Source organism: Meriones unguiculatus, chromosome 4, assembly GCF_030254825.1.
Source record: "Meriones unguiculatus strain TT.TT164.6M chromosome 4, Bangor_MerUng_6.1, whole genome shotgun sequence".
NCBI classification, from domain to species: Eukaryota; Metazoa; Chordata; class Mammalia; order Rodentia; family Muridae; genus Meriones; species Meriones unguiculatus.
Window position 1 is genome coordinate 106,182,749 of NC_083352.1, and position 12,354 is coordinate 106,195,102.

The 12,354-nt window shown below is 45.7% G+C and overlaps 1 protein-coding gene across 1 annotated transcript in view; it reads left to right on the top strand.

Moving 5' to 3' along the window:
- The window catches only part of LOC110552835 (putative serine/threonine-protein phosphatase 4 regulatory subunit 1-like), a 74,490-nt gene that overhangs the window by 56,072 nt on the left and 6,064 nt on the right, over positions 1-12,354 (top strand). Inside the window, 5 exon segments of the mRNA XM_060383239.1 lie at positions 3,229-3,336; positions 3,930-3,995; positions 5,756-5,914; positions 6,474-6,639; positions 10,039-10,222. Coding sequence (XP_060239222.1) covers positions 3,229-3,336; positions 3,930-3,995; positions 5,756-5,914; positions 6,474-6,635 — 495 coding nt within the window. The 3' untranslated portion in view covers positions 6,636-6,639; positions 10,039-10,222.

Genomic DNA, 12,354 nt, shown 5'->3' on the forward strand with positions numbered 1-12,354 from the left:
CTGTATTTAAAGAAGTAGGTTTGTTTAATGTTTATGTCCTCTGATTTATTAACCTTTATCATCAAGAAGAATTGTTTATGTCTATAATGGGTGCACAGTTGGGTCTTGTCTGTCCAGTCTCATAGTTTTTGCCTCTTCATTGGCATACTTACTTCATTTTGCTTGATAGAGTTGTTGACCTGTTTGGCTTTATTTCCACTCTTTTGCTATTTGTTTTCTGTTTTTCTTACCAGTTTTTGTTCCTCTGTTAAATTCTTTCTTTGCATATTGGAGTAACTGAGTACTTTTTAGGATTACATTTTAATTTCTTTATCAGCATAGTCTCTGTTGCTGGCTCTCATCCTCTGTGCTATTGTCTTCATAGGTTACATTATGAACCAAAAAGGTTAATTTTATATTTTTTTAAAAGTCCTATCTTTTGAAGAAATTACTAAGAGAAAGATATAGCACTTCCTACGTTCAGCTTTGCCATTTTTGATGACCTTTCTTTCTGTCATTTCCCTTCCATGTAAAGAACTTCCTTCGAGGCTTCTTGTAATACTGGTCTTAAAACAGTCTTTACTTTGCCTTAGTTTTTAATGCTAGTTTTGCTGGGTATAGATTTGTGGGTGTATAGGTTTGTTTCTTCTTCCTTGTAGAGTGTCAAAAACTGTTTTGTTACTGTCCAGTCCTCCTGTTTCTCTCTAAAGTCAGCTTTCATTCTTATATTTTTATAGATAAAGTATCTTCCCTCCTATAAGCGCTTTTTTTCCTTCTCTTTTCTCTTTGGGTCTTAACAGTGTTTATCCTACTCTGTATTTATTGAACAACCTAGATTTTACAGGGCTTGGGAAGTTAGAGGCTTTTGTTCCTTCACATGCTCTTTCCATTGTCTTCTCCATTGCAGTCTGGGGCTTTAAAGATACAATTTTAATCCTAAATTTTAGCCTACAGGTGTTTTCCCCTTTGATCCTCAGACTTGACCATTGTTATCTGTCTTAGTTTGGTGACTCCTTGGTGATGACAGTCTCCCCTCCACTGTAGGTGACTCGGGTTGTAGTCTTCCCTCTGCTGTCAGGCTTTCAGTATAGTTTTTGCTTCACTGTTTGTGTATTTAAGTTCTAAGGTTTCCATGCCAACATTTTACTATCTTCACAGTTTTTTTGAGCTCTGTGACACAGAGTTGGATCTGGTTTTTTAACCTGTGTCTTGTTAGAGATTGAGTGCATTTGGAGCAGCTCCATGAGCTTTGTTTTCTGGATGCAGAAGTTAAATCCTCTTGGCTTGCAGTTGACTGTTTGCATTATGGGTCACTTTTGCCCTTGGCACCTGTGTGGTATTTTTTGATAAGACGTTGAAGGTTTTACATGAGTCATTGGAAAAGCTATGCTAGGTTACATCTCTAATATGATTTGTCCTAACAGTTGGTTATCTTGAACAATCTCCAATACAGAACGGTTTCCCTTGTGAGCCACAGTTAAGATTGCTGCTCAGTGTGTCTCATCTCTGCTGGATTCTCAAATCTTGCCCACACATGTGTAGGTTGTGATTCACCAAGGATTTGAGCAGATCTTAGAGAGGTTTGGACCATATTTGAAAATCTGTTCTTTGCTATGCAGTCCTATCTATCTATCTATCTATCTATCTATCTATCTATCTATCTATCTGAGGTGATCTCACCCTGTAGACCCAGCCGACCTTGAACTCACTTTATACTTCATAATCCTTCTGCTTCAGCCTCTTGAGTACCAGAATCAATGGCCTGCTCCACACTCCTGGCTTGCCTTCATCCTTTAAGGGCAGCTAGACATCCAATCTTTGCCTTTCGGTTGCCCTTCACTGCTTTCTTAAGTTTGTTAAACTTATAAATCAAAGCTTGTGGAACACTACAAGACAGATGCCTGATAAGAACAACTCAGAAGGAAACATTTATTTGCTTTATTACTTTTGCAGGTTTAGAGGTTGTCGACTGCCATGATGGGGAAGATGAGGCAGAATGGCTGGCAACAAGGAGAACAGAGAACAGATTGTAATAGGAGCAGGAGAGAGACCAAGGCAAGATCCTGGGGCTTCATCACCTGCAGGCCCCACTTTCCATAATTCCAGCACCCCATTAGTAGATTTAGGCACCCTTGGCCCAGGAACTGCTTCCTGAAGATACTTTGGCACCTTCCTTGTTTTGTCGTTTCTCAGTCCAGTTACATTCAAGGGCAACTGTTGCAAAGCTCCTCTGTTACTATGGAGTTCTGTTCCTTAGTTTCTGTTTCTTTGATGAGAGCCCTGATCTGCTCTTTTATTGTGTCTTTTCTTTGTAGTCCTCAAGCATAGTTATAATAGCTGCCTTAAGTTCTTTTTAAGGTCTGTAAATTCTAACTTCTGGCAGTGTGTTGGAGGGGTGAGTGGGTGGGTAGGTGTATCCGTTTCTAATAACTGCTATTAGTTAGTTTGCTTGTTTGTTTGGGGACCACACTTTCTAGTCTCATGCTTATTTATTTTTTAATGGTGTTAGATTCATGCCTGAGCAGGTTTTTTGTTTTGTTTTTTTTGTTTTGTTTTATTTTTTTGTTTTGTTTTGTTTTTTCTGTTGAATCTTATTGATAAAATAGAAACTAGATTCCCTTGCTTTGCTCTGAGAAGCCCAGGCAGAGTCAGGTTTTTTCTGTCCTACTTTGTGACACTCACCATCCAGTGAGGCAGATAGGATTGAATCATGTGGACTCCTCTTTCTTTGACTCCCTTCCTAAGCAATCTACAGTCTTTCCAGCTTTCTTAGAAGACTCAAACCTGAATTCTTAAAGCAGTAAACCTATAGTGTTTCCTGGGGCATCACTTCTCTGCTTAGGCATGTTGAGTGAGAAGCATGCCACCCATAGCTGTGTGGAGTGGCATTGCCAGTGTGACCTGTGGCTCTTGTCTCACCTTAGGACCATTGGTTTGTATTTATACCACCTGACAGTGCTGGCTACCTCACCTGGAAAGTTGGCATGCAGATAAACTTCATGAAGATGAAATGAGCCAGTGACCAACAACAGTGGGCACATGGTTTGGGTTGGGCAGTTGCCAATGGGGCTGCAGGTGAGCTCATATCTAGGTAAAGTTAGGGACATGCTTGGCCTCTGTTGATCATCTAACCTGACAGAACTTAAAAGGCCTCCTGTGTTTTCCTTCCAAATGGGGTTTGTTTTTTCGATACATGGGATGGAGGTATTTTGATATGACAGGCCATCCTGCTTTTCTTGTTACATTCAGATTGTCAGTAGAATGGCATCCCTACTGACCAAGAACACAGTTGAACGCCTGCTGCTGCCTCGAGTCTGTGAACTGTATAGTGACAGGAAACTCTTCCAAGTTTGGAAGGTGGGACCATAAGAGACTAAAACCTCTAGAGTTTCTGTGTACTTGTTTAGTGGACGTTCTGGGAAGGAATGCCACTTCAGGCTGGATGGGAATATGCATACTCAAAGGGTCTTTGATTCTTGAAATGATTTGTTTCAGAGCCCTCCTGTCTTTGCTATGCCTTCCAGTCCACCCCCGGCTTCTCTTTGGGTTACTTGGGATTTGGCTGTGGCAGCCCTGCTTGGAGGCAGTGATGCCTCAGCTTCTACCTTGCTCTGTAGGCCTTGGGATGTGTAGTGAGGTGAGGACGGGGGTCTTGTATACTATGCAGCGAAGCAAATGGGCTCTGTCTTATTACTAACCAAATGCATTATGTATCAAGATCAATTAGGAGCCAGGAAACCATAGAAGTGGGTGCCCTTTGTGAATCCCTGTTTTCAATGCAACAGGCACCCAGCGTGGTGCTGTGTGGGCGATAGGCCTGGTACATACAGGCTTGTTAGCTGCCTGACCAGAGGGATGATTGCTTTCAGGGCTCTTGCTTGTTAGGTTTTACAGTTTGTTAAGACAAAAAGAAAGACAAAGGAATGATTGTGTGCCTTTGCTTTTCACAGGTATGTGCCACACATTTTGGTGATATTTGTCATCCTGTTGGACAAGAAGCCACTGAGAAATTTTTGGTATGTGACGTTTTGCCAATCATAATTGCTACCACACTCCCTGGTGTACTTTGCCAGTCTGGCTAACAAGTAGGTGGGCACCGACAGCCCAGACTCTGCTGTTCCCGCTCCTGCTCCTGTTCTCCTGTGTCTCCTCTCTCTCTGCTGCCTACCCACCACCCTTCAGGGACTGTTCCTGCCCTTGAATCTGTAAACACTAGGCATAATTTTCTTGGTTTATGGTTAAAATCCAGAGCCTCACAACCATTCAGGTCCCTTCACAAGTGTCTCTTGTATGATATCTACCGTCATCCCACACCTGCCCCACCAGGCTGGTCAGGCTGGCTTCAGCTCTGGCTCTGGTTCAGCTGGGAGGCCTGTGATTTTCAAAGTTCCTGTGACCGAGGCAGCAGGTGGAGTGCCACATCTACTTGACATGACTTTCACCCCTTTTGAGGCAGTGGCTCCTCTCACAACCACCCCGCTTGTGTGGTGAGAACTTCCCATGCTGCTAGCTTTGCTGGAGTACACTCTGGCTTCCTTGCCTGACCCACACTCACCTGCCCCCATGCCATAGACTGATTCTTTTTTTATTTTGTTCAGCCCTTGTAGCCTTTTGCGTTGAAGATCCTGGGGAGGGTTTCACAGATGGGTTCCTTGAGGGCAGGGTCGCCACTGTGCTCATCTGTGCCTCGGCAACTGCTGGGCTCTCAAGACTGCACCTGTCTCTTCATTTAATGCTCTCGCTGTGTGGTTGGAGTTTAACCTCAAAGAGGATCATCTCTAAATTGATTTTTAAATTTCAGTTCAGAAGCATATTTGTTTTCTTTAAAGTGTAAGCCACATCAACACCATTGTAACCCAAGACAGATTTATCCTGGGCTTCTGTTCTGAAGACACCAAGAACATTAGCATCACCTTCATGTCTCTGGTGAGGGTGGCAGTGGCCAGCATATTCATTTTTCTGTAGGTGGCTTCCCATCGTCAGATCATGCTCCCATTTGTGAAACATTTTAAGCTAAGTGTTTTACATTAGGATATTAAAATCAAAGCCCTTTAAAGGATAAAATTTAAAAGATTTAATCGCCACCTCCATGTAGATATAACTGAACATATATCAAAATTATATTTAACTCATTTTCTAATAAAGGAAACCAGAAAAATATAACAGCCAAGCTCAGTGGAGAGCCCTGTAGCACATTTTCACAGTCTGACCACAGAACCCCAAGTGACTTACAGAGTAATTCTCACAGATCTGCCTTCCTCTGGGTATAGTGTGCATGTCTGCAACATTCTACCATTCTGTGTAGCACAGAATTTCCATCCTTCCACCGCAGCCTTCTCCCTGCTGGGATCACAGGTGTGAGCCCCATGTCTCTTCTCAGTTGTTTGCTCACTCTCATCCCAAGGAACTGATCGTGCCTGGTCACAGAGAGTGGCCATGGCTATTCACTGATAGGTTGTTCACTGTTGAGTCTCTGACTTTTAAGCTTTCTCTAATTTCACGGAGGGAGGAGCCTGGGCCCTTCTCCTGAGAGTTTTCACCGTTCTCTTCTTAAATTTAACCAAATCACTTACTAAAGTTAGGTGATGAAAGAACTATGCTTTCTTTTCCTATTTACTGTTCATTTTGTATTATTCCTTTAGAGAACGTGTTTCGCTGTTACTTTATCATTGTTGTTTTATTCCGTCTGGCTTTGCCTTCACAGGCTATTAGGAAAAGGGTTGGCTATCCACAGGCACTCAGATTTGAGTAGCTCCATTTTTGTTTGTTTTGGTAGATCCCGAAGTTTTTTGAGCTCTGGTCAGGTAACAGGTGGCGGATGCAGAAAGCGTGTGCAGAATGCTTCATGGCTGTGTCCCACAACACCTCCCCTGAGGTCCGCAGGGCCCAGCTCTCACCTCTCTTCGTGAGTCTCATCAGTGATCCTTGCTGATGGGTGAGTGTGCACACAGCTGGAGGCTCTGCTGGCTTCTGCAGCGTCAAGCTCTCCAGCTGTCCAGCTGTCTCCAACTTCCATCTTGGTTTCTGGTTTGTTTATAGTCCTAACATAGTCAGAGCTAGACATTGTGAGATCATCATTAGGCTACTTAAAAATCTCAAAAGCTTTGGGAGCCAATTCTAAGAAAGAGGTGCATGGTTCAATACTCGGGGAAAGTATACAGCTTAGAAGCCAGAATTGGGAAGAAACATCTATAAGTGCTTTGCTCTCTTTTCAGTGTTATAGGCACATAACCCTGTCAGTGAGGTCTTCCTATGTACTTTATAAATTCCAGCGTCATGTGGAACTCACATTCTAGAGACATGAAAACTCTGTGTGGGGTCAAGTGCACCTCTTTTCTGTTGACAATGGTGTGTTTGGTGCTTAGAAGGTGGTTAGGGAGCAGTACAGCTGAGTAGGTGCCTTAGGGTGGGTTTCTGGGGACCAGCTGTCTCTGTTCCTGCCTACTTTCAGACCTGGTCCTGCTGCATGTCAATACAGTATGCTCTCTTTCTAGGTGTGTCAAGCTGCCTTTCAGTCCCTCGGCCCCTTTATATCCACGTTTGCATACCCATCCCAGGCTGGCCTGTATATTCGGGAGGATGGCACTCTGAGCCAAGAGGTGGAGCTTGACTTTCCTCTGGATCACCCAGGCCCAGCAGTTGCAATGCCACCTTAGCCGGGTAAGCTCCAGCCAGAATGCTTGGCAAAGGTCCCCGCCCCCTTCACCTCAAGGATCCACCTCGAATTCTAGCAATTATCTCATCTCCAGTTTTAGTAATAGTGACCTTCTGGGCAAGATGGAATATTAGAGCTTTAATTATGTAAAGAAGCAAAAAGTAATTGCAATAACGATTTCGAAACATGACTGCCGGGTTATAAATAATGAAGCTACCATGTCTCCTCGGTTTAGATAAAATATTCATTGAGGGTGGTGATTAAATAACCTGTAAAGAAAATTGTCTCTTTCTCCTTGATTAATGAAGTTCTTTGGAGAATATACGCAGGGAAAAAGGTGAAGTCTCCCAAATGTAGGTTGTGACTGGGGACATTCTGTGTATACAAAGGCCCCATCTCTGAGCACTCTGTTGACCCTCAGGCCCTTTCTAGTGCTAGTTGATCTTGGGTTTGTCCTGCGTGCCCTCTGAGGACGGCAGGTACGTACTGACCAATTGGGGGTAGTTTTTATACCATGAGTGCTCTGTGAGGAGTGAGAGGTAGGACTGCCTGAGCAGTTGACACCTTTTAATACAGATCTTCTTCATCACCCTTCATCAGAACTCACTGTGCTTCTGCAGGTGTCATTTCCTTGGGGGAGAGGGGTGAATGTCACTCCCTGGGGGCAGATCTTCCTCATCAAGGCCTGCGGCATGGAGGCTGGCCCAGAGTCAGCGCCTCCTAGCTTCTGACCCTTTTGTTCCAAAGCCTGCCCCCTGCTGGGGTACTGATAAATATTCAGGGAGGTGGCTGGACTTCCTGGGGTGGGTACCATTCTCTGGCTGCAGCTGTGAGGTTGCAGTCTTCTGACACAAGGCTAAAGTAGGAAGAGTCCAGCTTAGGAGGTGTGGGCTGTTGCTTCCGTTTCCTTCCCATGTGCTCCTTGATGGGTGAAGCGTGCTTTCTTCCTTTACTCTATTTCTAAAGCACCTGTGCACAGGGAGCCAGATCCACTTCCGGAAGGAACCTCAACTGAGACCATTCTTCTGCATAGCAGCAGCTCTTCCACAAACACAACAGAAAACAAGGCAGGGGGCCCTTCCTCGTCCAGGGCTGAAATGACTGGCATTTCTCCAGGCAGCAGCCCCCTTCCCGGAGCTCCCTGATGTCAGTGGCAGCCTCAGCAACAGTTACTCTGAGGCAGGTCCAGGGACTTCCGAGGTTCAGCACTTTCCTATATTGGTGAACTCCTCTTCCTGACATAAGCAAAGATATGGAGGTGCTTCTGAGAGAGGCTGGGCCACTGGAGGAGAGCCATGCTGAGCCTGCGGCTGCTTGTGACAGCCATGTGGCCAGTAGTGAGATCCAGAAAGTCCTGCAGACTTTGCAGGGGTGTCTGCTTCATGACCCAGCTGTCCAAGGGGAAGGCAGGATGTCTGTGTGTTGTGCATGGCACAGGCCTGCTTCCTTGCTGGCTGGCCTGTGTGCTACTGTGTATCCTTGTAATCAGTTATACTGTATGCACCTGAGGTAAGGCTAGCACAGTCTGGTATCTGTAGGCAGGACCTGTGGGATGTCTGGTTTCCTTGTTCCAGGCAGCCCTGACAGAACAGGGGACAGTGCTTGAGCACTTATGTGATGATGGAAGGTTTATTAGCTCAAGGGACAGTGATATCATTTCTGACACTATGTGTCCTCTCTGGCCAGGAACACCTCAGAATGGCCCTCCTTTTGGAACCCATTAACTCAGACATTCACTAAGCCCTAAGGTTTCTTTCTTATGCAGCTAAGAAAGTACATACTTGTTTGAGGTGTTTTTCTTGTCAGGCCTAATGTTCCCACCAAGTGTGGGGTCTGGGAGCAAGTCACCTAGCCCATACCCATTGTCATGCATTTCCCAGTTAGTCCTCAGCGTTCAGCTATGCAGCGCTTCTGTTTGTCCGAGCAATTGGAAAAACAACACTTGCTGCTGTAGCTGGGCAGAGATTTGTGATGCTTTGGGGAAAGGAAATGTGAAGATCCAGTTCACCGCATGATTAGGCTCTGTCTACAAATCTGTGAGTAACAGAACCCAGCGATTGCTGAAGGGATGGACAAGCGCCCCACTTCTGAGGGCTGCAGACAAAGGGCTGGTGTGGAAAAGCATATCACTGCAGCTGCTCTCTTTCCCGGCAACAAGAGCTGATCAGGGCTGACCAGCGGTGACCCTGAAGTCTGCTGGAGGGGGTTGTGGGGGAGCTCTGCCTAGGTTGTGGTGAGGACTGACAGAGGGGTGTCCAGAAGAGGCAGGGGGCAGGAAGCTGGTTGGTCCCGGGGATCCCCACCCTCGAGGTCAGGGGATGGGTTGCAGAGGATCTTCCTGTTCCTGGGAAGCCATTGTTTGCAGTATTCTGCACATATTTACATAACTAATTTCTCAATAAGAAAGGACTGCTAGCTTTCCTCAGATCTCAAAGGGGTCAGTAACCCCCAGAGATTCAGAAACAAATGACACATTTTACATTCTGGCTGTTGCAGAGGGCCTGATGGTGCTGTACTTGTGAGTTAAGACATATTCCAGCACAGCGGGGAGCCAGCTACAAGCTCTGAACATTGGAGCAAATCTTTCTATCGGTGGGAACAGCATGTAGGGATGGGGGCAGGGCATGTGTTCTGTACGCTGGAGAAGGGAATGTACAGTTTTAATTTGTGTAGAAAAATTCTGTGAAGTAGGTCCTCTAAGCAACCACACTAGTGTGCAAATAAACGTGCGTGTATGTGCATGCATATGTGTGAGTAGCAGGGGAGAGACAGCCCCCCTGCTTTGTACATGGCAAGTGGAACAAGCCTTGTCAGGGACGATGGCCTCCTAGACTCCTCTGCTCTATGACTTCATTTTGTCCTTTTGTGAGAGACAGTGGAGTCAAACTGACTTTAACTGGTAGGTGTGTTTTGGATCCAGATGTGCTGCTCTGCATGGCTGATGATCAGTTGGAATGGTCATGTCAGTGACCAGCATGGCATTCTGGGGACTCAGAATGAGCTAGGTACTAGGCAGTCTCTGCTTGTAAAGGAGGTGCACATGCCTCTGAGAGGAATCCCATTCCCAGGCCAAAGCTGGGTGCATACCCCTCCAAAATGAGCCTAGGGTCACGTTAAATTATTAAAATACATTTTTTTTTTTTAAAGTTTGAGACAGGTCTTACACGCCCAAGCTAGTTTAGACCTTGCTTTGTAATAGAGTGTGACTTTGAGCTTCTGACATTTTTGCTACCACCTTCCAAGTGCTGAGATTATAGGTATGCACGCCTCACCCAGCTTTTGGAGTACAGGGAATGAAAAGCAGGGTTTTATGGGTGCTAGGCAAACACTCTACCAACTGAACTACATCCCCAGGCCCCATAAAGTTACTGAGATTCTTGGTATTTCTGGGTACTTCTCTTCAGGTATTATCTGCCCGTACTGAGAGCAACACAACTCAACTCCACCAGTGAACCCGAGAGCAAGCAGACAGAAGGTCTAAATGGAGAGCCTGTTTCAGATCCCAGCCCTGCCTCTGACAATCACATCCTCCTGTCAGCTTCATCATCTCAGAATGAGCTCTCTGTGGCCAGGATATTACAGAGCACAGTAAGTACTTGCCCTGTCCCTTCAGCCACTGAGGATGTGACAGAAATCACAAAGCTGCACTTGCTTTTATTAATACATCCCTGCAGAGAAGATAAATGGCAAATTTCATTTCATTCTTAAGGTCATGTTTTGGATAACTAGACAACCAATCAATCAGGTGATTGATCACCCTGAATCCCTTCCATGGGAACAGGATGGGCACCAGAAACAACCCCCCTCCCTGGGGTGAGGCAGGGAGATGACAGGCAGTGCTCTTGGGGAATTAACGGTGTAAATGTCCTGGGTCATTGCTGGCAGTCACTTACATCTTTAATAACAGAAGAGGGTGAATTCCAAGTTGGTGAGGGCTGTAGAGAGTGATGAGTGTGGCTGGCCCCATGGTTCACAGACATCCTTTAATACCCAGATGCTTAGTGATGATCCTTCCCAGAGGGGAGACACCGGGAAAGGCACCTACTTTCCATCCTGCGTTCTGGCTTTTGCCTCCTGTAAGACTAGAGCCTCATGTGAAACAAGAAGGGCCTGGACTTCCTTCTTGCCTGAGTCTCTAGAAGCTTCCTAACCCTTATGATACCTGGTGTTCTTGTGCCTTCCCAGTTCCTCCCCAGCTTGCACATGTGCCAATAAAGGTGGTACCTTTTTACTCCTGTAAACCAGGGAGAACAGGCCTTGCAAGTCCATGGTCTTCAGGACCAAAGCGCACATGGCTCTGCATTCACGGCTGATGATTTGGTTGTAGTGATGATTTATCACTCCCACCCTAAGCCTGTTCAAATGAAGCAACAGTGCATAATCTGAATCTAAAATGTTTCAAAGTTCCTAAAAGTGATGTTAGATTTAGTAAGATATAACGGGACGTCCTATGTTGCTGGTGCTTTCTAGAGAATTCTGGGAAAACTGGCCTGCTGCCTTTGTTACCTGCCTGTAGAAACCGTGAGTACAGAGGAGAAAGGTCTAGTCTGTTTGCCTTGGTGGGGTACAGCAGTACTATGGCTTCTTTATCAGAAACAGAATTGGGGGAAAAAAAATGAGCAGCCGTTTCAGCCAGGTCTTCCGAGGTGTGTGTGAAAAGTGAAACTGGTGGATTTGTGGCTCTACCCTGGGGCATGGAGGAAAAGAAAATCACCCCTCCACCATAGTGCCCAGGGGAGACTGTGCTGCCTGCTCCGTGTCAGCAGAAGGTACTCAAGAGAAAGAGGGCCCGTGCAAGGAAACTTGACCCCACACGTCTCCTCACTTTGCTGTGCCCATGTCTTTCCCTGGCCACAGCTGTAGGTAGGGTGCAAATGGCAGAGTCATTGGAAGTAACACTCCTGAGGAGCTACGGTTCTCTAGAGGGGCTCTCCCCAGGGAGTTGTGCGTGCCTAGCACTATCCAGCGTGCCACCCTAGTTGGGTGTTTTTGAGAAATGAGCTCAAAGAACTTAGTGTGTTGAGTTGGAATGTATTGCTTACAGCCTGGCTTAGCGCCTCAAGTCAGTGACATGCACAGTGACTTCATTGCAGACTTGGACAGGGTTTGTTCCTAAAGTGCTGAATTTGACTCCAGCCATGATGTGTTAGTGCGTGTGGATCCAGGTGGAAAGTTGGAGGCACCATGCCCAAAAGAAACCTTGGGTGTCCTACCAAATTGTCATGTTTCCTGTTCAGATAGACAGCGTGCTTTTCTGTAAACATCAGGCACTAAGGTCCAGGTAGCATGCTCAGAGCAAACAAAGAATCTATTGGGTATTAATTGACTTCTGGATCATATATTGAGCTGATTTGTCAGAATCCATTAAGACAATAGACAGTATGACATTTCAAGTGCAAGTTAGAAATCCGTGTTATGGTTGAAGCAGAAGGTCAGGTCCATCTCAGTTAATGTTAATCAATGACCAGAGACTGACATGTCACCATTGAATGCTCTTGCTCATTTGAATTGTTAACCTAATGTAAAGGTTCATCAGCAGACATTAGAAGTGCTTGCACATGTGAGCACTCAGAACAGTTTACTAAGTAAATACTCCCCTGCTGGCCCCATCTTCTCTCCCCAGGTCACGGCTCTCTCCCTCCATGCCTCCTACCTGCACCGTGACTTGATTCCCTGCAAAGGCTGCAAGTGTCTGTTGTGTCCTTTCTGAAAAGCCACCC